The sequence below is a fragment of the Arabidopsis lyrata genome (assembly GCF_000004255.2).
Source record: "Arabidopsis lyrata subsp. lyrata unplaced genomic scaffold ARALYscaffold_6, whole genome shotgun sequence".
Taxonomy (NCBI): Eukaryota; Viridiplantae; Streptophyta; class Magnoliopsida; order Brassicales; family Brassicaceae; genus Arabidopsis; species Arabidopsis lyrata.
In genome coordinates this window covers 23,770,265-23,795,857 of record NW_003302550.1, presented here as the reverse complement: position 1 = coordinate 23,795,857, position 25,593 = coordinate 23,770,265, and the positions used below count along the sequence as shown (strand labels likewise).

Genomic DNA, 25,593 nt, shown 5'->3' with positions numbered 1-25,593 from the left:
CGAGCACTAAGTACCCTCTACTCGTCGAGTAAACTAATAACATGTGTATATTGTTGTTTAATGTTTGTGAGAAATAGTGATACTATATGTATAAATGTATATATGTTTCTGTGTAATGTGTATGTACAAAGAGTAACGTTGAATAATAATGGAGAGGATGGGAATGTCGTACTTATCATGTGCGCTTCTGTGATATGATTCCACATGCATTATGACCCTCCAAAACAAAACAACATAATATAAAGAGGAAAAAAATAAAACCTGCACTTTGGATTCATGTTCATATTCTCCTTTTTCTCTGCTTCTCTGTAAAAGTTTTCCCATTATTGAACAACTTAGAAAACAGATGGTAAAGGCTACAAATTTCATCGGAAAAAATTAAATTACACATGTGGACAAATAAATAAGTTTCTTTGACTGAATTCTAATTAAAAAATTTTCTTTCTAACTAGTTGAATACTTTAAATTCATGATACGGTTATTAAGTATGAACCACCTTTTTCTATCATATTCTCTCAAAATATTAGACGACAAATTAAGAACAAAATATTAATCTCCCTTGGTATATATAGACTAACCATAGTAATATTTACATACACATGTCGAATTGAATACATAGCAACTTTGAAACTGTAATACACTATGGTGATAAAATTATACATGCAATAAAACTTATCAAGAGTGTTGATAAATTTATAAGTTTTAAGTCCCATGTTTACGATCCAATATGGTGGTTACAACAAATTGCTTCATTATTAGTAATTTTAACGATTAGAAACCGAGAGTAAAAGGGATGCCGGTTGAATTAAGCCATGTGCTACCATCGATAAATGGACCGACGGTGAATTGGGTTGCCTCCGTTTCGTTTTCGATGCGTCGAAAACCGGGCCATGTGACCCGATTTGTCATGTTTGCCCCAGGCCCTTCATTCATATACTCTCCATAATATAAGGTTTCAAGTGCAAAATCTTTTTTCCACTCCAACCATCCAGCAGGATGTATGAGATCATCAATAAATGATTTTATGATAACCGTCCTAGAATATTTTCTCCATGGTCGACCTAAGTACGCCGTGAAATTTTCTTTCACAGGGATCAAATCAGGTGCGGCCAAGATTCTACTATGAATGATAGATATACCGGTGGGCTGGTCTGACTGATTGCGGCTTTGAGCGGTGAATGCAATTTTATGTTCAGGATTTGGTTTACGAGCATAAAGACTACAATTCTGGAACACAACAGCCGCGTTGCCGAATATGAAATCGATAGTACCATATATATCGCATTCTCGATAGAATTGTTTGGCTGAATGAACATAAAGGGTGTCTTGGTAACCATCGAACTCACAACGATAAAAGGCAGAGTGATCAGAGCCGCTTCGCAATGCCACGGCTTGTTCTTTGGCCAGTCCAGCAAAATTCACGAAGGATATGTCCTTAGCTATGAAACCTTTACCTTTCACGCCTGCATAAACAATTATGTCTACTTAATACTTCTTTATTATAACAAAGATGGGAAGATATAAAAAGAAAAAAAAAGATGGGAAGATATGAAAACAGAGGAACTGTATGAATTTTATTTTATTTTGTATGAATTTATTTGTTGCGGAGAGGAGAGATATCTTTGTGTTGGATTTTATTTGGGCTCAAGGTGTAATGAGATCTCAGCCCATCTTTGTTAAAAAGTACAGTAATTTAATAGAAGAAGAGACTAACCAACGGTAGCAGTTTGAAATGTTGACCATCCATCAATGCGGCTGCGGTTTGCTTTTATGACTGTTTTTCCGATACCATCTCCGATAAACATTATCATTGTCTTCTTCTTCGGTAATTCGACGTTCTCAAAATATTCCCCACCTTTTATATAGATAATAAATCTACCCCACAAAATTTGGAGGAGTTATGTTATAAATAATGTTATTGGACATACGTATACGGAATCGCGAAAGTATTTTTACGTTACATATGTACCAATTAAATTTATAAGGACTCAGATTGATAATATTGCGGAATTTCTATATCACATATACCAAATTAGTAACCATCTTTATAATTAATTTCTTTCAAATGTTGACGTTTATACATTGAATTAAGATTTATGTACCGTACGTACCTAGTATCACTCTTGTTGGGAGCGGCAGAGACGGCGGCATTAATGGTTGTGAAGTTTCCGGTACCATCAATCGCCACTGAGAGATTAAAATTGGTGATCTCTTGTACTGGAGCCTCAAGGAGTCTCTTGTCATTCTTTGAGACCCAACTCGGGTACTCAACGTCAACTTCAGATGATTCTAGGGTAGAGTTCTTCCCTGAGATCATCTGAAGCATATCGAGGGAGTTGCTAAGGTCGTTAGAGATGTCTAAGATGCTCTCCTTCAAGTTCTCAGGCAATTCATACATCATATCATTATTATTCTCATTGTCGCTTGTCGAGAAACCATCAAGACACGTGTCTTGGTCTGTCATGGCGTTGCTGAGCAACAAACTGACGTCGTTGAACTCAAAAGAGGAAGATCGGAGTTTGGAGATTGCGGTTTTGAGGTCGGAGATGGTGTCATCGAGTAGCCCGAGACAGTCTTCGAATGCGCAACGTTCACAGTGGGTTAGGTTTGGACCAAGACGGGTTTGGAGGTCAGAGAAGTTGGATGAAGCGAGATTAACCTTTAAGATGGTTAGGTTTAAGTCGGCGATTATGAGCTCAGGGATGGTTTTGGTTTCGGTTAAACGATGCGTTTTGTGAGTGGTGTAGGATGGTGAATGAGATGAAACAACGGTGGATAAGAAGATTATGAAAAAGATTAATGGCAGTAATTTGAAAATTATGTGAATTGGGCTTTCTCTATTTGGATTATTCATCTTTTTCTGTAAGTTTGTAGTGAAATATACAAATATTTGAAAAAGTACTGAAAGGTGGTTTTATATAAAGTATAAACTCCCAAAGGTAAACTTGGGAGAAGAATACTGTATGATGTTAGTCAAACTAAAATCCTTTAAATTATGGTAATTGTTTCAACTTATTAACTAATTTACTCACATACATGTAATAACATTTGAGTAATGGAAAGTCTTTATTCAAATTGAATATATTATTGTAATAAATTCATTAAATTACATCAATAGTTTTCCTATCTACGTAAAAATGCATAGACCACACATTAGAAAAAACAAAAATGCATAGACCACAAAATTCTCCGAATACATATACATACACTACAGTAGCTTCAATAAAAAAAATATTAGCAACTCACAAACTATTTAATTTTTAACCCAGAGATATACATGAAATGTATCATTAGATTTATTACACTTACCTTGATCTAATGTTTGGGCTTCGAAGTTTCCCCTGCTTTGCTCATAGCTTCAGCTTGAATCCCTGCCAAGTGTTTTTGATGCCATAGGCAAAGTAAAAAAATATATATAATTCAATGTATAAAAATTGATTTTCTAACAACTATATATCACAAAAAATGTAGTTCAATACTTAAGTAACAAAACTTAACCCGAATAATTTATAAATAAATTGTTGACAACACAAATTAAATCATATATAAACTAGTTGTGACTGAAATTTGGAGTCTAAAAATGTATAAAGAAATGGTTAAAACTGACTAAAAATGTATAAATAAATGGTTAAAACTGAATAAAAATGGTTAAAACAACAAGTGCGTGGACAATAAAAACCATAGAATAATAATCTTTGAATAATTGATGGGCAATTAATGTCAAGACAAATAAAGTTAACATGCATCAATAAGTGTAAGTAAAAAACATAAAGTAAAGATGAGTTATGATATGACTAAAAATATGCTCCTCTAGATTTGAAGTAAAATTTAGTGGCGTAGGCGGTGGCTTCTTTTTTTTATCAAACAGGCACGGCTCTGATCCCTTGGACAGAAAACCATCCCGGAGATTGTAACATAAGATGTTTAAGCATGTTGATACAGTTAACCATTTGCAACCCTAACATATCAAAGAATGAAGATACTTAAGACTCTGATTTGCCTTATTGACATTGTCTTATACATTTATACTATTTTATCAAGGAAACAAAACGAGTAAGAAAGCACTAGCTAGAGCTGAGCATACCACCTTTTATTACTCTTGTGTTATCTTTTAAGTAAAAACAAAGTTCAATTTATATGAGCTCGTTTGCAAAACTTTAAAAATTAACTTGTTTTGTAATTTCATAACCGTCTATGAAAGATATTTATTTTATTGATGAAAAAGGAAACCACACTAAAATGTTTTTTTTTTTATTGAGGCACTTAAGATGTTATAAGAGGAAGAACATATATGTGTGCGTTCTGCAAGTAATGAGCCGTGATAAAAATGTCTAAAAGACTTGATCCTGTGTTTACAATCCTATGCGCAAAGTAGTAACAAAATTTTGCTCATACAAGTTTATCAAAATTTTAAAGATTAGATCAGAGATCAATAGTAAAAGGAATTCCGGTAGAGTTAAGCCATTTGTTACCTTCGATAAATGGACCAACAGAGAATTGAGTTGCTTCCTCTGCGGTTTCGATACGCTTAAAACCAGGCCATTGGACCCTGTTTGTCATGTTCGACCCGGGACCTTCATTCATGTACTCTCCATAATATAAAGTTTCAAGGGCAAAATCATCTTTCCACTTCAACCATCCGGCAGGATCCACCAGATCGCCAATAAACGATTTCATGATAACCGTCCTAGAATATAGTTGCCACGGACGACCTAAATATGCTTTAAAGTTGGCTTGCACAGGGATCAAGTCTGGTGCGGCCAAAATCTTGCTACTGATTATAGAAATACCCGTGGGTTGACTTGAGTTTTCCCGGCCTTGAGCGGTATATATGATTTTTTGGTTAGGATTTGGTCTACGAGCATAGAGACTACAATTCTGGAACACAACCGATGCATCACCAAATATGAAATCGACCGTGCCATATATATCACACTCTCGATAAAACTGTTTGTGTGAATGGACATAAAGAGTGTCTTGGAAGCTTTCAAAGCTGCATCGGTAGAAAGCAGAGAGGTCAGAGCTGCTTCGTAATGCCACAGCCTGGTGACTAGCCAGTCCGGCATAATTCACGAACGACAAGTCCTTAGCTATGAAGCCACTACCTCTCACGCCTGCACATCATTTACAAAAAAAGACTAGCTAATTCAGTGAATCACGATAAACATTTTATATAATCGTTAGTCGTTAGTGTAAATAGCCTATGTTATATGACTGATACTATTTAATATTAGCTGCAAAAATGTTTAGCATTATAAAGGGACTACAAGGAAATTTAAGAAGAAGACTTACCAACGGTCGCAGAGTGAAATGCTGTCCATCCATCTGCATAGCTGCGGTTAGCTTTTATTACTGTCCGTCCGATTCCATCCCCAATAAACATTATCATTGTCTTTTCCCTCGGTATTTCAATGTTTTCAAAATATTCCCCACATTTTATATATATCACAAACCTACCATAAAAAAAGAATCAATATAGACTAACTGAGACATGAAATCTATATTCAAAGGTGATAAAGAAAGACATAGTTATGTATTTTAAGCTAAAATAAAACATATATGAGTATTGACGACCAAAAGAAAAATATCTACACGTATTTCACTCATTAGTGTTAGGTGCCAATTACAAAAGGAAAAAGATCATGAAAATATAAAATGTATTCTTAAAACATATTTTTAGAATTTTATCTGAATGATTTAAAATTAGAGAAAATTAGAAATAAAGGATGTTTTAATGGATAAATGTCCATATATACTTTTATATAAAAAGTTTGGTGAAATAGGTTTTTTAAAAATCAAAACCCAAGTTTACCCTCATATTTTCGAAAATATAATTAACAAAATTTTAAAAAAATTATTTCCTAGTTTATTTACATAATTCAGATACCCTCATTCTTTCGCCAGATTGACCTGTCTTCACTAATTTGGGTATAACTCTTGAATGCACCGTTAGATGTTCTTCAAACCACTTGGAAAATCAAGCCAACATCTTCATCTTGCTTGTGTTAAAAATTAAGAAAGATCTAACGGTGTGAAGTATTCCATCTGAGACTAAACGTATGAAACTTCTAAGCGAAACTGCATCTCCAAAAGTGTGTTTATAACCCAAAACAGCTCGTTTTCCTCCAAAGCAACCTAAAACCTGTAAAGACTCGATAAAAGACTAAAATACTCTAAAAACGCACTTTGACTCTATAAAACATATGATGTAGGAAAGAAAACAAAGACTCAAAACCGATAAAAACACAACATATCAACTTCCCTCATCGATAAACAATACACTAAATGAAAATTCCTACTTGGTAGGTTGAGACTATGGTTCTTACATTTCTTTTTAAATTATGTTAAATTGGTCTTGGAACTTATGCTGTATATACTTAATTTAGTGATAAGTCAATCCGAAACTCAAAGCAAAACTACGAACATAAGAGTAGTAGGGATTCCAATTATGAGAACAAAAATTCAAACATAGAGTACTAGGAAATTCACATCTGAAATAAAAAATGCGAAAATAATCATGAAATGAGAAAGAAGTTCAAAATCCATATAGTGGTAACTAGAAACGTTCAATGAGAGCAGTTGCAACATAATCCTGAAAAAAGATAAAGAAAACAATTATCAAAACAAAATATAAAAGTAGGGAATCTATACTTAAGTTTTAAACTAGTAGTCAGATCACGATCACAAACCTTATATTGCTACATCACATGTTACTCGATTATGACCTTCTTTACCACAACGGCCGCACTTATGCTTTTTTGATAATTGTGACTGTTGTGATGCTTTTATCTTGTCTTCAGCTGATTTATATCTTCGTTTTCTTCGTCTACCAGGTTGTCTTCTTGTTTCAGGTGGTAAAACTTTTGCAGATTCAACAACCTCTGGGACGTGCCATTCATCTTCAGGAACACCTATTGGATTAATAGTTTCCTCATATAATGATCTCCAAGTGGCAGTTGTATACACATCATCAGCATATGGGTATATACCAAATGACAAAACGTGGCACAGAACGGGGAAAAACAACGACAAATCTACCAAATTAGTCTAACCTTTCAACGTGGACTTAAAAGGAAGAGGTGAAAGAAGAAGACTTTGACGATTAGGGCTAAAAAACGATTTCACCCTCTAGATTTTCGTTTTTAATTTTTTTTTTCATCTGAAAATATTAGAATACGTATTCTAACCATCCTCAGATCGTAATCTAAACAATAAAAACGTAATATTTAATAAATATTCAGTTTCCTTTTTGAAAGATTCACTTTCTATATTTAGGAATTCTAAAACTTTTCAGAAATTGAAATCTATATTATATTAGAAAACGGATTCTAAAATAATTATACGTTTTCTAACGTTTTTAGAACATGTTATAAATCGTAGAATAGATTTTCTGACTAAAATTAGAACATGAAGAAAAGCGTAGAATACATGTTCTAAGGATTTTTGGAAATTGTATTCCGGTCTTCTGAATTTGTTAGAACATGTATCTAATCTAAAAGTCATAGAACATGTACAAAAATTTAGAATACAAACTCTGATTTTCGTAGAATATGTACAAAAGTTTAGAATATAAATTCTGATATTCGTAGAACGCTAGAAAACATATTCTAATAATTTTAGACGAAACTTTATCCATAAAAAAATCAACTTTTTTCAACTAAATCATCAATATTTTTTTTCAAATCATGTATAATCTTGTATATCAACATGTTTTTTTGGTAAAATCATTCAAAAAATGCTTAAATAGAGAGTAGGGGTATTTTAGTCCAAAGTGACATTCTAAAAAAAAAATGTATATGGTCAAACTTTTTTTTAGAGCTCCTTTATTTCTAATTTTCCCTTAAAACTAAATGGACAAGACAACAATATCAAAACAATTTATGGAATTTTATGTTTAATTGGCACTTTAATGCAAGATTATGTGTTTATCGTAGTTTATTTGGAGATCTTTTCCATAATTTATGTAGAATTATTCTTGATTCTTTGAGTAACCATAATATCATTAGACAATAGTTTTTTTTTTTTTTTGTTACAAACAAAAGGAAAAAAAAAAAAACTAATGATCTCAACGCGTAGTTGTTTTATATTTTGTGGAAGTATTGATGATATATTTTGTGAAGATATGAATAGTTGTTTTAATTTGTCATTGCTTTTGCGTAAGAATTAAAAGGGAAAAATCTTGTTCTTCAAGTTTAAGACATGCAAAAAAAAAAAAAAAAAGGTTTAAGACATGCGTTGTTGTTGGAGCTGTGATGAGTATAGAACAAGTTTAAGATATTTCTTTGAAACCTAATATCTAACCTAATATCTAACGTTTTCGTACCTGGTTTCACTCGAGTTAGGAGCGGCAGATACGGCCTCGCCGATGGTTGTGTAGTTGCTGGTACCATTTTGAGCCACCACGAGATTAACCTTAGTCTCATCCACCGGATCTTGAAGTAGGTTCCGGTCACTCCCTGAGACCCACATCGGAAACCCAACGTCCTCCTCTAGTTTCCCCGGAATATTCCCTGGAATTTCCTCAAGCATAGCTAACGAGTCGCTGACGTGGCTAGAGATATTGAAAAGACTCTCTTTCAAGCTCTCAGCCACTCCATACGTCTTATTATTATTATTCTCGTCGTTGTTGCTAGAAGCAAAACCATCGAGACATGTTCTTGTATTCGTCATCGCGGCGCTGAGAAACATTTTGACGTTATGGAGCTCCGGAGAATGAGACCGAAGCTCAGATACTGCGGTGGTGAGATCAAAGACGGTGTCATCGAGTAGCTCGAGGCAGTCATCGAATGCGCAGCGATCGCGATGGCTTAGGTTAGAGCCTAGACGGTTTAGGAGGTCGGAGAAGTTTGAAGAAGAGAGATTGACCTTTGAGATGGTTTGGTTTAATGAGGCGATGACGAGCTCAGCGATGTCATCAGAGGAAGTAAAACGCTGCGTTTTATAAGATGAAAAGACGGTGGCTAAGAAAAGTAGGAGAAAGGTCAAACTGAGAATAATGTGTTTTTGTTATGAATCTCGTGATTCTTATTGATTAATGAATGAGGTTACAACTTATATATATACACAATAGGGGAGACAAATCCCACTTGGACTAGGAAACACTAAAGCCCACTAAGCCTAAGACTAAACCGCCTCTATGGATGCCCCAATTGCCTTGGTCGCTTATAACCTTGGGCCGACTATGGACGGGCCTTCTAGAAGTGTGTCATGGACCTTCTAGAACGTGGTCAAGGCCCACGGTTATGAAGTCCATCCGAACATGGTTTATAACACTCCCCCTTGGATGACATAACCGTGTAGATGCCAAAGGATCTCAGTAATGCGCTTGGGGGATGCTGCCTCATTAAAACCTTACTAGGAAAACCCATTTGGGACAAAACCATAGTTAAGGAAAAAGAGTATAGCACGCATTACTCCCCCTGATTTGGTCATCCCTGTAAGTCCTTAAGTCTCCGCATTCCAATTTGACGCGTGAGCTTCCTTAGCGTCGATGTTGGTAATGCCTTTGTGAAGAGGTCGGCTGAGTTGTCACTTGACCGAACTTGTATCACTCGAACTTCTCCATCCCTTTGCAAGTCATGCGTGAAGAAGAACTTTGGTAGAATGTGCTTTGTCCGATCTCCCGTGATGTAGCCGTCCTTGAGCTGAGTGATACAGGCTGTGTTGTCTCCTCATATGATGGTCTTTGATATTGTAGTAGCTGCGCCTTGAAGAAGGCTGCCTACGTACCCTTGGAAAGGATCAAGCCACACGTAGTTCCTATTTATTGACCATGCCATAATCTGATCTTACCTGCATTAGCAAACTAAACCAAAGAAAACTAGACCTTCTTTGGTTAGATCAGTATAGAATAAAACCCAAATAAACAAACATAGGAAGAATAGACTTTAAAATTTAACCAAACCTTCCTTCAAACCTTTCTAGTGCCTTTGGGTTGATCATGAACTAAATTTAGACAAAGGAGGTTCACGGCAAAACATATGTCTGGTCTAGTGTGGCTAGCCAAGTACATTAACGCTCCTATGGCACTGAGGTATGGCACTTCAGGATCGAGAACTTCTTCCTCGTCCTTCTTTGGACCGAATGGATCACTATCCAATCCGAGGCTTCTCACCACCATTGGGCCTGGTCAATGGGCGGGCCTGGTCCTTATTAAATATCCTTGAGTACTTTTTAGTATATGCCTTTTGATGCACAAGGATTCCATTATTCATGTACTCAGGTTGTAATCTCAAACAGAACTTAATTATTGCCTAGGTCTTTCTTTTAGATATACTCAACTGTTTGGTCGATTTCCCAAAGGTTTAAATTATTCATATACACTGCTATGATTACAAATCCTTTGTTTGCAAACCTCTTTATGAAAATACATGGACTAATGGGATCATTTATAACATTCCATACGCCCATTTGGTCTAAGTCCATGAAAGGATTTGTCCAGCCTTATGCAGTGATATTCTCGAGAATCTTTCTTATCTTTGAGCTCAATACCCTATAGTATTCTCATATATATTATCCAGTGGACTTATATAAATATGCAGGTATTACATCCATTAGCCGCAAATCAAATCTTTTCTTTATATAGGCAGACTTAGCAAAATTTAAATGTCTTAGCATCCACCACAGGGGAGTATGTTTCTTCATAATCTATCCTCGGTCTTTGTGAGAATCCTTGTGCTATAAGCCGTGCCTTATATCTCACGCTTTATTATTCTCATTTCTTTTCCTCACAAAGACCCACTTGTGTCCTACTGGTTTTATCTTGGATGGTGTCCTTAAGGTCGGACCAAACACATCCCTTTTCTTTAATGATTCTTAGCTCCACGTTTTATGGTCTTGTACCATTTTAATCAATCATTTCTTTGAGTGCACTCTAGTATAGACGTGGGCTCCAGATCCTCATTTATATTCATAAATTCAAGTGCTACCTTGTATGTAAATAAATCATCTTATGTCGACATTCCTTATGGGTTCCATTATGTTCCAGACATGATATAATAGATTTAGATTAATTATTATCAGGACCTTTAACACTTTGCAGCTTGGCGTCCCAAGCTACATTGTTTGGTACCTGTACCTTAGAGCCGGCCGGCCTTATCTTCATGTCTGGGATGGTTTCCTTAGTAACCTCGGATTCCTATTGCACCTTTCTTTAATTTCCGAGGGTTTTTATCATTGGAACTTATTGGTCTACTACGTTTCTTACGTTGTCTAGACTCTGTAGCAACTTGATTGTGTTCCTTGTGAACATCAATACGTACTGGTGCATTACAAGCTGGTATGTACGCTTTTATAACTCTCTTTGGGTCATCAAAGGAATCTGGCAATTCATTAGCTAGCTTTTGCAAATTTATTATCTTATGGACCTCTGAGTCACACATCAGAGTCCGAGGATCTTGCCAATTTAAGGATGTTTGATTCCATGATATTTCTTTGACCAACTTGTTCGTCTCTCCACCTATAGTAGGAAATTCGGATTCATTAAAATGACAATCCGCGTATCTAGCCTTAAATAGATCACCCGTAGTTGGCTCTAGATACTTAATAATGGTGGGAGAATCAAATCCAACATATATTCCCATCCTCCTTTGAGGTCCCATCTTTGTTCTATGTGGTGGTGCAATCGGTACATATACGGCACACCCGAATGTCTTTAGATGGGATATGTCTGGCTCATGACCCATTAATAATTGGGATGGTGAATATTTATGTTCACTAGATGGTCTTATGCGTATAAGCTCTGATGCATGTAAAACAGCATGTCCCCAAGCGGCTACTGGAAGCTTCGACCTCATGAGTAATGGTCGAGCTGTCAATTAAATTCGTTTAATGAAGGATTCCGCTAATCCGTTCTAAGTATGTACATGTGCCACGGGATGTTCCATACTTACCCCCATGGACATACAGTAGTCATTAAACGCTTGGGACGTGAATTCACCGGCATTATCTAGACGTATAGTCTTAAGCGGAAAGTCTGGAAAGTGGGCTCGCAGTCTTATTATCTGGGCCAATAACCTAGCAAACGCTTGGTTTCTAGTAGATAGGAGACAAACATGCGACCATCTTGTCGATGCGTCAATGAGGACCATAAAATATCTAAACTTCTACATGGTGGGTGTATTGGTCCACATATGTCTCCTTGTATTCTTTCCAGAAAGTTTAATGTCTCTTTATTTATCTTTGCCAGCTTTGCCGGTGATGGCCTTATAATGAGTTTTCCTTGTGAACATGCTTCACACGTGAGATTCTTAGGGATAACTCTTTTCTCTTTTAGGGTGTGCCCCTTTAAATTTATCATAAGCTTACGCATCATACTATGACCCGGATGGCCAAGCCGGTCATGCCATAAAGTGAACTTTTCGTTGGACTCTTTCATTGCCATATTAGCTTCGATTATATTGATTTTAGCATAGTAGAGACCAGTGGATAATGCGGGTATAGTCTCTAGGACTTTCTTATGTCCTTTGGTGATCTCAATTATATTTAGGAATTATTTGTTCCCTTCACCCTTTGTTTCAATATGGAAACCATTCAATCTTATTTCTTTGAAACTCAATAAGCTCCTCTTTGAGCTGGGTGAATATAAGGCATCGCTTAGTTCAAGATGCGTGCCATTTGGTAATAGAATATGGGCTTGGCCGTAGCCCTCAATAAGATTTGCTATACCCGCTATAGTGCTAATATTGGCATTTTTCATTATGAGATTTAGGAAAATATCTTTTATCTTTTGTGTGGCTCCACTATCCACCACAAATATGTTCTTGTCCTCGGCCATTTCTTATATGGACAAGAATCATGTTTTAAACATAAAATAATATAAAATAAATTCAAGGAAATAACAATCAATGAAAACATAAAATGCAAAGAAAACATAGAGGTTTTGATGTCGAACTCAGATTTATCAACTTGATTCTTTTAGGCAATCAGAAGTCTCATACTCTATTAGATCATATTGATCATGTTCACCATCTTTATATACCAAATGGGTTTGGAGGGGTTATTGGTTTATGGATTTATAAGGAATTAGAAATCCAAACAAAAATTATTTGTTATTCAATCATTGATTTTAAAATCCTAATTAAATTCATGTCTTATTGGTTCTATGATTTATAAATACTAGTTCAAATCATATGTTATTCAATTAGTCATTTGTTTTTGGATTTGAGAATCCAAATTATGTTTTAAATGGATTTGAATGGAATTGAAAGAGAAAAAATAGAAAGATTCAAATCCATGGGTAAACACATGTTATTTCAAAATTCATATATCTTGATTTCATAATTAATAGAAATTTTCAAATTCTATATGGATTTACAAATTAATAAACCAATAACACCCCCTTAGGTTTTCCTGCTTTCTTTAGGATTTAGCTTTTCCTATTTAGAATAGGATTTAGGGTTTTTCAGATTTCCTATTTTAATTAGGATTTTAGGGTTTTCCTATTTTCTTTAGGATTTAGGTTTTTAAGATTTCCTATTTTAATTAGGATTTTAGGGTTTAGGGTTTTACTATTTTCTTTAGGATTATCTTTTCTAAGATTTCTAGGGTTCATGCGATTTTAGTTTTAGGGTTTCTAACAACTTATGCATGTAATCAATCAAAGAAACAATCAAACTAAAAACGCCCTAAGCAAGTAATTTGTGTAACCCATGTAATTTGCGTAACCCATGTAATTTGCGTAACCCATGTAATTTGCGTAACCTCAACCAAACGTGATTTAGAATTTAGGGTTTTGATCCGATTAGAGTGTTTTTCAATTTAGGGTTTATGTCTTTTAGGGTTTCGGATTCTAGGTTAAGATGTTTTCGATTTGCGAGTTTAGGATAAGCAATAACAAGCTTTCTAGCAACCTAAACAAGTCAAGCAATCGAGCAAACAAACAATCGGACCAAGCAATCAAATCGCAAACACTTATCAACATTCGTTTTAGGGTTTTAGTTGTTTGTTAGGTCCAAATTCGATTAGGGTTCTTTAGCTTTAGGGTTTGTCAAGTTACCTTTCTCCTTTGGGGTTGTACGGATTGGAACCGGGAGCTAAAGACCTCGGTTATCAAGCTTTTCACGAACGTACGAACCTTGTAAGAGATCGCCGAGCAAGGAGCAAGCAAACGGCCGGCGGACGAGCTTTAATGGAGCGGCGGAGATCGGCGGCTTTTAGGGTTTTGTTAAGAGCAAGTCGTGCTGATAACGTGTTATGAATCTCGTGATTCTTATTGATTAATGAATGAGGTTACAACTTATATATATACACAATAGGGGAGACAAATCCCACTTGGACTAGGAAACACTAAAGCCCACTAAGCCTAAGACTAAACCGCCTCTATGGATGCCCCAATTGCCTTGGTCGCTTATAACCTTGGGCCGACTATGGACGGGCCTTCTAGAAGTGTGTCATGGACCTTCTAGAACGTGGTCAAGGCCCACGGTTATGGAGTCCATCCGAACATGGTTTATAACAGTTTTGACTTTTTCGTCATTGGATTATAACAATTTTAAGAGAGAAGCTGAATGAAACAAGAACTTATAGAATAAATTCCCAACGGTAACCATAGAACAAAAAAGAGTGACATAGAAGTAATTTACAGAATATCTAGTGATCTGTATATGGAAAGAAATATGATGATATCAGTCAGATTTCAAATTTTGTTGAACGTAACAGGAAAGAAAAATCCTTTGGTTTTTTACTGTTTGGATCTCAAAGTTTAGAAAATTTGTTGCCTAATTGAAGAACTGACTACTGGTGTTGGGTTTCAATCCACGGAACTTGGCCCATTAACATGTGAAGACCTAGTAAGTCTAAAGAAACTATCGGATTTCGGCCCAGAAGTGAAGATTCAAATCGACTAAATGCCAAACTCGTCAAAGTTAAAGCCCAATCACAATCTCCAACAAGAACGCCGCCGCAAATCTTTTCGACGGACGACCTATTGTACGAAATCATCGGAAGAATCCTCAAATGGAGATTCCGCTTCTTCGCAAAAGTTTCCAAGAAATTTCACGACGTAGTCAGGGCCTGTCCAACAAAAATGGTGGTCCAAAGTGGAGGAAAAAATGTGGCTTTTTTTTTAAATAATTTATAGTAAAACAAAAAAAAATAATCAAAGTAAAACTTTAAAAGAAAAAAACAATAAAACTAAGAAGCAAATAAATCCTTAAAAAAACCAGAGAATTTTTTAGCCTACGCATTGTTTAGTTTTTTTTTTTTTGTTTTTATGTGAATCTAATTGAATTTCTTTTCCATTTTTGTTTAGGTTTAAAATTTTAATTTATTTTAAAAACAAATACAAAACGTTAATAAATAAAAAATAAAAAGGAACGCGGCATATAATAAAAGCAGTGGCGGAGCCAGAAAATATATTCATCGGGGTCAAAATATTTTTTTTCTCTAAAAAATGTATAAAAAATAGCTTCATAAGTCGATATACTAAAAGATGTGATAAATGTTTTTTTGTCTCCACCATCACACGATCGAAGATTGATTAAAAACACAAAGAAGAAAAAAGAAGAAGGTAAAACGTTTTTAGATCAGCTCAAAATAAATGTTAAAATATTATATTAGTTTATATTAATGGGTTTAATTGTAATATATTTACTTAAAATAAATTTTATTAGGCTTAATATTATCTATAAGTACAATGTAATTATTGGGTTTGTAACATAATTTTTTTATAGGGATTAATATTTTTATTGGATTGGGGTCAATAATTTATTTTATATAAAAATTCAACTATTTTTTTAAATTCTACGGAGGTCAATTGACCCCTATGAGTCTACACTCCCTCTACCCCTGAATAAAAGAAAAAGAAACGAAAAATCAAAATATGTGGGCAACAAACCATTCTTTTTTTTTTTTTTGTAAAAAAACCATAGATCTCAAATATTATGGAACAAAACCCAATAAACATATCAAAATATGCTGCCTCATAAATTTAGATATTTATAATGATAAATAATACAAAATTTGAGCATGATTATTGGTGGATCTAAAATTAGGAGTCCAAACCTTATTTATAATGATAAATAATACAAAATTTGAAACTTAGACACTTTGAATGTTTTATAATTTTGAGAGAGTCCAATGATAGATCCATAGAGTGAGGATCTAAAAATTTTAAATTTTGAAAAAATGTGTATTAGCTAATTGTGTTGCAAATATATGACTTGACATACACTCTAAAAACTTAAGAGAATATGAACAAGAAGGCAAGGAAATTTTACAGGATCTAATGAGTCTACCTGACTTGCTACACCCACTGGACAATTATTAGTGTGGCAAATACGAGCCATAAGACAACCAGTAGCAATCATTGCCAAGGAACCAAATCCGTATTCATCAGCACCCATAGCTGCAGCCATTAGAACATCAACACCACTCTTTAAGCCTCCATCAACTCTTAAAATGACTCTTTCTCTGAGTCCATTTTCGATAAGAGTCTGCAAAAGAGAATAAAATGAAGTAGAATAACATGAAGTATAAGATACAATAAAATGAAACCAAATGCACAAGAATGTATTAGTCACTGATTGCGAGTGAAGCTCTCTGGTCTTTTAGTGCGTTTCTTGCGGTTGGATCAAGAGTTGTTAAGTAAAAGTATGGTATACCGTTGCCTTTCTCGGGTAAACTATCACTAAACGATACAACATTCCTGCAAAGAGAGACAAGTCTGAAATTTGAAATGTAGAATCACAAAGACCAAGAAAACACATTGTGATATGATTCATGGAAAACAAGATTACCCAAAGGGAGCGCCTTCATGATCAACGGATAGTGTGCTGCAAGAGGAATACAACACCGAAAAAGAATTAATCCACCATTATAACAAGATTGCAACAATTCATAAACACTGACTCTTGCAACAATCTCTTTCACTAATAAGATCTCTGGTAACTATAGTGTATAGAGTGACCAAATGTGTCTCCTTGTGTCAAATCTGAACTCCCAAATCAAATTCAATTTCAAAAGAATCAAACTTGACGAAGTAAACCTATACCAAATCTCAGGAACACAACAATACTTATTGAAGCAATTTCAATAGTATTAAAGCTTGATGAAGCAAATCTCAAGAACCCAACAAAGTTCATCGATACTATCATCAACGATAGGATTCAATCTTGTAAATAGCTACGAACTTTATGTAAGATATATCCATAAATCAATTTCAAAATCAAAAGATTCAATCTTTTATCAATGATTTTGCAGTAAAGAGTGATCGAGTGAACAATTACAAGTCTCGGATCAAAACAGACTGGTAATCGAGTGAACAATTTCAAGCACATAACCAAATCATCTAACTTTATTAGCAAATATTCCAAGAGATATGAAATCATTATACCACTTACTTCAGAGTGAATTTCTTCCTGGCAAATTTGAATCCACAAACGGCGGCAGCAACAATCTCCTTCAATTAACCCCAATTTAGCTTAGAACAAAGAACCCTAAAACCGTCGATTTGCTTCATCAAACTCGCCAATTGACCAGCGTCGGTGGAGATGAATGTCACGCCGGATCAAGGAGTCCGAGCTCAATCTTCGTCCTCCGTTTGCTTCCGATTTCGTCGGACAGATCGCTGGATCGAGGAAGAAAAAAAACGAGATAAAAAAGTTGAGTTTTCACGAAAAAAGAAAAGACGGGAGAAAAAAAAAATCTATCCAATACAAAATACATCCACCAGTAATATTGCGACACGTAGGGATCCAAACACAAGTCTAAAAATCCAATTTTGGATTCGAGTCCATTGTTTTTGGGCCTTTTTGATTTATTTTTTAGATCTAAATAACTTGGACCTCCTGCTTGGATATGCCGTTAATCATGCTCCTGTCCTGACTTAAACCGCCTGTCCTTTGGGCCAGGCCTGGACGTAGTAACATCGTCAGAGCTGCTGGACGTGAGGGAGCTACTGAATAGAGATGATCATCTTTGTATAACTTTTAAGGATGGTGCAAGATTGATTGAATCTAAGGTGCAAAAAAGGATGACGATATCTCCCACAAAAAAATGGAAGAACAAACATTTATTTTTGGGGCACAACTTTAATTCATCAATCAAATTGGCGGTGAAAAATAAGCTTTACATGTTGGCCGGATCTCCATCGATGTGGTATATGTAACTATTTGTTGAGGATGGATAAGAACAATTATTATGGATTGTATTCCATTCAAACACACCATAGAATATTTATATTCTTTGAATTATTTTCAAACTGGTCATTTTATATAATTATTGGACATTGTTTTCTAAAAATTATTACCATGTTCTAAATTTGTCATAAGATTTTACATTAAACATTATTTGCAAGCGATCTCACCTACTAGCATTCATACATCGATTCGAAGGAGAAATCCTAATCGTTTCTAGTCAGAAAAATATCAAACAAGAAACATTTTTTATAAGAAATTGATGTACTTCTTTAAATCAAGGAAAACAATTTGAATCATTTTGGTTTGAATTGCTTTATACGTGAACGAAATTTTATTTTTTCTGAATGTTAGCAAAAACAATATATGTTTCTTCATATGGAATTTCAAAGCTTCCCATAATGCGTACCGTTTGGTCTGTCTATATTTATGTCGGCATACAAGTTGTGACAAGTGAAAAAAGGTAAGAAAATGCATGCCGTTTTTCTCCATAATCATTACATTTTTGGACGTGTCACTTTCTTTTTTGGGCAAAAAGTTTTCACGTTAGACTCAAAGTATGGCGCAATTCTTTTTCATTAACGTTACTTATAGTACTTGTTTTAGAATTACGGGTTAAACTCTATTTACAAAATGAGTTTAGTTATCAATTTGACTTCTAGAACCTGCACATAAGAATCGAATTCAATCCAACCACGTGGAGTTAATTTTGTTTCAGTCTACTTTTTTCGCAGTGAAGTAGTATTAATGCCGTTAGTTGAGAGTATAGTACATAGTATATATCAGGAACCACTAGCGTTTTCTTAGAAACGTTATAACTTAAAAGCAGACTTGGCATTGAGGGTCTGACTGGTTTAAACGCAGCGGTTGCGGTTGCAGTTGCGGGAGTTTGCGGAAGCGGGCGGTTGCGGTTTCAAGCGTTACCAAGCGTTTTGAACGACTGGTTTAGCGTTTGAAAATGGATGCGTTTGCGGAAGTTTTATGACTGGTAAACCAGCGGGTGCGGTAGCAGTTAAATAAAAAATGACTAAAAAAATAAAAAATATTACAAAAAAAAAGAAATAAAAACACCAATATATTATTATGATAATATTAGAAAAATTGAACATGCTTAATAATTAAAACCATAAATAAAGTACTAAATAATTATTCAAAAATAAAAAAATTTTATAATAAGATAGTACTTTATGCTGGGTCGTTAACACCAAAAATTGTATCAAGTAATGGGACAAACTGTAAATAACGTTGAATTCAATCAAAAAGCAAATAATTTTCTATTCGAGAAAACAAATCGAAACATATATTCAATCAAAAAGAAAAGCAATATATAATGAAAGAAAAAAATATTCAAATTGATTTTCATCAGTTTGGGTGGAAGACATTGAGAAAATAAGGTTTTAGAATATTGATTAGGGTTTCTGATGAGAACGTGATACAAAGATGAAAGATATATATAAGATTAATATATTTTATAATAATTATAAGTAAACGTTTGATTTTTTTTTTTTTTTTTTTTTTTTTTTTTTAAATCCAACCGCTACCGCCCGCAACCGCAAACGCTTGCGGGAAGGAGCTTTTGAAATTCAGCGATTTCGAGCGGTTTGAAGCGGTACGGAGCGGTTTCTATGATTGGTACCAACCGCTAACAACCGCAACCGACCGCTAGCAACCGCTAGGAGGGTGCTAGCGGGAGAACCAATCAAGCCCTGAGTTTTTTTTTTTTGTGTAAGGATATATTGTTTTTATTTGATTACTTTGTTTTTTTTTTTTTTTTTTTTTTTTGTCAAAGATTTGATTACTTTGTTAATTCTGACAAAATCTTGAATAAGTAGATTCTTGATTTTGAAATAGTAGATTATTGATTTTGCGTGTGTCTTTTACATGCTATTATATAATGTAAAATATCATGTCATCGGCTAAAAATATATTTAATTAATAAACACAAATTTATATTACTAAAAAAAACACACCTGCAGATTACGATTCTGTCACTGTTTTTTATTGCCAAACAAACCTCTAATCTATCTAAATAATTGACCCTTTTTATTTTTTCTCTTTAAGATCATGTTTAATTCAATAAGTTATACCAATATAAAATCAGCGAAAAGATAAAACAAAACATATATACGAAAAAACGAATATAAAACAATAAAATTGTCGGAAGAAACAAGTACGAAGAACATGAACATGCAACTAAACGAATGTTTGATTATTATCAAGTCTTTGGCTCAGAATCCATCGTTTTCAGACAGTCTGCTATTTTTTTTTTTTTACCGTTTACGCATTTCCGATAGGCGATAGCATGCAATATTCTCCAACCAATACCACAAATAAAAACTATTATATTGAACTAGGTTAAGATACAAACAAAATAATAGCTAGTATTTGATAACCAGTGTAGTAAAAGTGTAAAACAAACTGCAAAATTCTTTACGATTTTAAATGATTAGGATGAATTATTTAGTTTAAATGCAAAATCTTAAGGTGGACCATGACGATTCTTCATGGGTCTTGACTCTTCTTGAGGCTCAATTATTTGTGCGTGTTGACCAAAAAATTGTTCCTGTTGAAACAAAAATTTTCTATACCCTCATCAAATACATTTTTCAAATATGTTGACGAAAATAAAAAAGGGAAAAATGCGTTCCAAATTTATGAGATCTCAGTTCTCTACTAAACAAATAAAAATGTTAGTTCTGTAACTTTACAAAAAGCTGAATTTATTTCTTCTCATATTTTCCTAGGGAAAATTGGAAATAAAGGATATCTACTAAAATTTTTGTCCATATACATTTTTTTGGTGAGATTGTCAGTTTGGACGAAATTACCCCTATATCCTATTTTAAACATTTTTTAAAAAAAATAATCATAAAAATATGTAGATATACCAGAGTAGATGTGATTTGAAGTAAAAAAAAATTAGATTTGGTTAAAAAAAAGTTGATTTAATTAAAGATAAAGTTTTGTCTAATTTTGTTAGAACACGTTTTCTAGAGTTCTGCGAAACTTAGAGTGTATATTCTGCATTTTTGTACTTGTTCTACATATTTTAGATTAGATTTCTGTTCTGAAAATTTTAGAAATCCGAAAATCATATATCTATATTTAGAACATGCATTCTACGTTTTTCTCTATGTTCTAAATATTTTTGAATAGCCGTTCTAATAATTTTTACATCTTCTGCCATCGTTAGAAATTGTAATCTTCGTTTAGAATGTAAATTCTACGGAATTGTAGATTTCGTTTTCTATAATTTTTAGAATGTTCTAAATATAGAAATTAAATCTTCAGAAAAGGAAACAAAATATTTGTTTTAGATTACGATTTAAATAGATATTTATTGTTTAGATTACGATCTAAAAAATGTAGATGTTGTTGTCTACGGTTTTTTAGAAAAATATAAAAAACCTAAAACGTTTTCTAAACCCTTAGAGCTAAGAGTTTCAAATCAAATTACTGAAGTTTACTTCAGGGTACTAAAGATGAAACCAAACTCGAAATTCATCCCCAGTGACTACTCTTTCAAACCAAAATAATAGAAAAAAATATTTAAACAGTTCAAGAAGGATCACAAAAGAATTCTAATTTCATAAACTTTGGTCTGATTTCATGTTAAGAAAATGAGCCACGATATAAAGAGGAGGTTCAATTAAAAACAAGAAAAAGTACAAACACACACAAGAATTAGGGAAACACAAAAAAAGTCTTCAACATGCAGAAACAAATTTGAATAAAGATTGAAACATGAATTAAGACATAAAAGATATTTCCAATGACGTAGATGAAGAAGATTTACAAGAGACAAAACCTATAACTAAACAAAAATAAACAAGACACGTATATGAGCTACTCATGACACACATACACACAAAAATAGTGAACTAAATAGATCAATAAGAGATATGGGAAACAATTTACACATGCACCAATTGAGACATATCTGAGAATTTCTAAATCAAACAGAAAGTGAGACAGAGTTTAATCTAGAGTTTGCATTGGTAAAAATATTTCTAAAACACGTCAGATGCAATGAAAAAAAGAATGGGAAAAAGTCTTTTATTAGGTCTTATGAAAGACTCTTATTCATTTGGAAGTTTTGTGATTTTTCTATTTCTATTTTAATTTTGTAAAATCAATTATGAAGTTTAATTATGAAGTGAGGGTAAAGTTGGGTTTTGATTTTTAAAAAACCTATTTGACCAATCTACAAAAAAAAATGGGATATATGGACAAATTTTTAAGTAGATAAGTATGTGTAGTAAAGATTCAAACACAAAAATGATTTATGGTAATCCAGTATATTCATAACTAGGTATTAACCCCCGCTACGCGGGGGTTTATATTTATCGATTGTTTTAATAAATTTTTGGGGTTAGTAATCATTTAAGTAGCTGAATAGAATCAAACCAGAACCGATCAGATGACCGAACGCCCTTGACTACTCTCGATTGTATACCATGTTTTTGTATTTTTTTTTAACATACATCTTGATTGATCATTCTATTCAAATTTAGTGAGACGAATATGAATTTTTTTCTTTATTGATCACAGTAATAAAATATTTACTTTCCTTGCTTCAATTTATTGTCATTCTTTGAATTTTATAAACATTTTCTTCTAAATAGCAAACCTAATCAAGTCCAACCAAACTAAGCCAAACCAAATTGAACCAAACTGAACTGAATTTAGTTAGAGACTTAATGTGTTTTTAAAATGGAAATAGCCGAATCATATTAACTCGAAATCAAACCAAAATACCGACCCCAAATTGTGATTAAGATGAGATATTGGTAAATTTAATGAGACTACTATTGATAATATTTTGTATATTATAATATAACATTTAATATTTTTCTTTTAATATTGTTTTTAGTTGACATTTTTCTTGTTTCCATATATATTACTTTTCTAATCTTTTTTTATAAGTATCTTAGTATTGTAATGATATTACATTATATATTTTAATAACAAAATTTTACATACTTTCTTGTTTCCATATGTTTTTTTTAGGTTTATACTTTTCTTGTTACTTATATATCATATGGTTTACTAAAACAATATCATTAATTCTTTCTTCTTAAGAAATGTATATAGAAGATGTTTGTTCTCAACTGAGTCAATACTATTTTAAAAGTCTAGAAACTTGTTTGTTTCTTAATGCAAAAAAATAAACTTCAAACATATTAAAGGCTTGCCAAGGAAAATTGAAATTATATTTGTTTTATATATAAGTAAAAACCGTCGTTTTTTAATAAATATATTTTATTTACAATAGTTAAATTTTATATTTTTCCTTCCTAAAATATGAATTATAATTTTTTTATGTATTCTATAACTAAATTTTACATTTTTTTCTTTTCATATGTTTTTTGTTTTAAATTTACATTTTTCTTGTTTCCATACTATTTTTTTTCTTTTTGTAAATTTCTTAATATAGAAAATTTATATAATTTTAAAATGTTAATTAATCAGATGTCAAATTGTGATTAGTCGTTTTAAATTCCACGTGGCCAGTTATAGAGGGAAAAAAAATCTTGTTTGAACTATGGAGCTTCCGGTCAAAATGGATGAGAAGAAACGTTGCAGGAGCTCCGAAATACCAAGAACCCAAGCTATTTCAGGGTTACCGGTTTGACACGGTTTAATCCAATTTCACCAATCGGTTTGTTTCAGTTAAAATTAATAACGATGGTTAAATTGAACTATTTGTATTTTTTGAAGCTTACGAGTTACGATGATTATAAAATTTGCAGAGAGCTTTTCAAGCAACAGCTTTAGAGCAATCATGGATCTGGATGGGCATGTTATTAGTTTTAGGGGCCAATAATTTAGTGTGAAGTTAAATTGGTCAAGTGGTAAACGTGTTTGGTTGGAACCTTTATTATCATCAGGACCGGCTCTTTTATGTTCAAATTTGCTTCTTTTACTACCGAAGTAAAGAGTGTCTTCTACCAATTAGCCATTCATCACTTTTCTTGTAACTTCTTTGTCTATACTCTGTACTACTAAATTAAAAACTGAACAGCTTCATTGACGAACAGTAATAGAATTTAGGCACAAAACTTACCGGTAGGCCAGAACATCAGAGTTTTTGCTGTTCCTTAGTTGTCTAAATATTTGATTTAATGACAATGATTTCTAGGTTAAAACATATCAGAGTTTTTGTTGTACTTTCGTCGCAAACTTTGCTTTCTAAATTAACCAACCAGCTTTCTTATATACCTTTTCTGAATTTGTTACCACTTCAACTGACTCAATAGAGATTAGCGTGAACAGAAGCAAACTCAAGAAACTTTCCATCTTTGATCTCTTTCTCCATAACTTTTTTTTATCAGCAAAGTGATAATGAACACCATCTCTTTTCATAGATCGGAGTTCGAGTTGTGTGGCTCACTGAAAACCCAAACATTGAAGAACTCCTTCATAAGCATTGATATAAGAGTTCCTTTTTCCCACACCACAAAGACCGCTTATAACACATGATTATTGAAGATCCTTCTTTCAAAGCATCGGGAGTCTCATCCCATAAGATGACACCAGTTTTGTAGACTATTCCGCAAGCATAGAATGTGCATAGTAACGTAATAGGCTCTTTATTTGCACTCTTTGATCTCTTAAGTACCAATTGTCCATAGATGGTTATTTATACATAAATCACTACTAATTTAGATTCTAGAAACTTTCTTATTTGTCATGGTTTGTTAAGAAGAAGTTTTCCTTTAGGTTATTAATCTTTTCCTTTTCATTTAAATTTTAACTTTCTCACACTTTGGAAATTTTCTTTTCTGTTGTTTGATTATATATTTTACAAACTAAAACATAAACTTTTTAATATTTACTTAATTACTTTTTTTTTGGTTATTGAAAGTTTTCCTTTATTCAAGAAAAGTAAAAGTGTCTACGTGAGTTTAATTTTTATGTTGACATGGACTATTTCTAATTATTTATTCTTTACAAATATAGAAAAAAAATTACAAAAACATTTTTCCTTTTCCCAAACATCTTAATATATAATATATTATAATTTTAAAATGTTAATTAACGTGGTGTGTAAAAATGTTAATTAGCAAGGTGTCTAACCGTGATTAGTCGTTTAAAAGTTTACGTGGACGGCCTAAAGAGCTTATAGCCTCGACTTTTATATAGTATAGAAATTTTTTTTCCTTTTCTCAAACATCTTAGTATATTATATATTATAATTTAAAAATGTTAATTAACGTGGTGTGTAAAAATGTTAATTAGCAAGGTGTCTAACCGATTGGTGGTTTTAAATAATTCTTTTATTAGTAATATTTTAATATATAAAGTTTCAAAAAATGTTAATTAGCAAGGATTGTAAAATGCTAATTATTGAGGTGGCCAACCACGATTGGTCGTTTAAAAGCTTAGGTGGACGGCTTCAAGAGCTTATAGCCTCGACTTTTATATAGTATAGATTTATTTATATCTTCCTTTTTTT

At 33.1% G+C, this 25,593-nt stretch overlaps 3 protein-coding genes and 1 long non-coding RNA gene across 8 annotated transcripts; all 4 read right to left on the bottom strand.

The window, feature by feature from the left end:
* Positions 1-708: 708 nt before the first annotated feature.
* Positions 709-3,359, bottom strand: LOC9308915 (probable pectinesterase/pectinesterase inhibitor 39). Its single transcript, XM_002872800.2, has 3 exons — positions 2,112-3,359; positions 1,715-1,875; positions 709-1,463 (listed from the first exon to the last, which is right to left on the bottom strand). The coding sequence occupies exons 1-3, from the start codon at positions 2,852-2,854 to the stop codon at positions 772-774; spliced, it is 1,596 nt and encodes a 531-aa protein (XP_002872846.1). The 5' UTR covers positions 2,855-3,359; the 3' UTR covers positions 709-771.
* Positions 3,360-4,282: 923 nt separating this feature from the next.
* On the bottom strand, positions 4,283-5,470 carry LOC9308914 (probable pectinesterase/pectinesterase inhibitor 40; the record flags this gene model as incomplete). The annotated part of the gene is made up of 2 exons (XM_021020428.1): positions 4,283-5,114; positions 5,293-5,470. Coding segments are annotated over 2 exons (870 nt in total), but the record flags the coding sequence as incomplete, so codon positions are not given.
* Positions 5,471-6,497: 1,027 nt separating this feature from the next.
* Positions 6,498-7,050, bottom strand: LOC110227122. The gene is made up of 2 exons (XR_002330922.1): positions 6,690-7,050; positions 6,498-6,592 (listed from the first exon to the last, which is right to left on the bottom strand). It is a non-coding gene; the product is annotated as an uncharacterized LOC110227122 (long non-coding RNA).
* Positions 7,051-15,979: 8,929 nt separating this feature from the next.
* On the bottom strand, positions 15,980-17,800 carry LOC9310991 (ferredoxin-dependent glutamate synthase, chloroplastic). Of its 5 annotated transcripts, none has more exons than XR_002331530.1 (4): positions 17,340-17,800; positions 16,737-16,772; positions 16,521-16,663; positions 15,980-16,433 (listed from the first exon to the last, which is right to left on the bottom strand). XR_002331530.1 is itself a non-coding variant. In XM_021023706.1 (4 exons), the coding sequence occupies exons 2-4, from the start codon at positions 16,753-16,755 to the stop codon at positions 16,173-16,175; spliced, it is 342 nt and encodes a 113-aa protein (XP_020879365.1). In that variant the 5' UTR covers positions 16,756-16,772; positions 17,333-17,793; the 3' UTR covers positions 15,980-16,172. The 5 variants fall into 5 exon arrangements, 4 of the variants coding, with proteins under 4 accessions (XP_020879365.1, XP_020879367.1, XP_020879364.1 ...); XM_021023706.1 differs by having other exon boundaries at positions 16,602-16,663; positions 17,333-17,793; XM_021023708.1 differs by having other exon boundaries at positions 16,602-16,645; positions 17,333-17,792.
* Between the last annotated feature and the right edge of the window lie 7,793 nt (positions 17,801-25,593).

Bases quoted from the DNA above. Each gene is read 5' to 3' on its own strand.
- LOC9308915 (XM_002872800.2), bottom strand. From the start codon at position 2,854: ATGAATAATCCAAATAGAGAAAGCCCAATTCACATAATTTTCAAATTA. The intron at 1,876-2,111 runs GTACGTACGGTA...TTTGTGGGGTAG, and splicing joins CCCAACAAGAGTGATACTAG to ATTTATTATCTATATAAAAG. The intron at 1,464-1,714 runs GTTAGTCTCTTC...TTGTTTATGCAG, and splicing joins ATTTCAAACTGCTACCGTTG to GCGTGAAAGGTAAAGGTTTC.
- LOC9310991 (XM_021023706.1), bottom strand. The intron at 16,434-16,601 runs GTATACCATACT...TCTCTTTTGCAG, and splicing joins TTTACCCGAGAAAGGCAACG to ACTCTTATCGAAAATGGACT.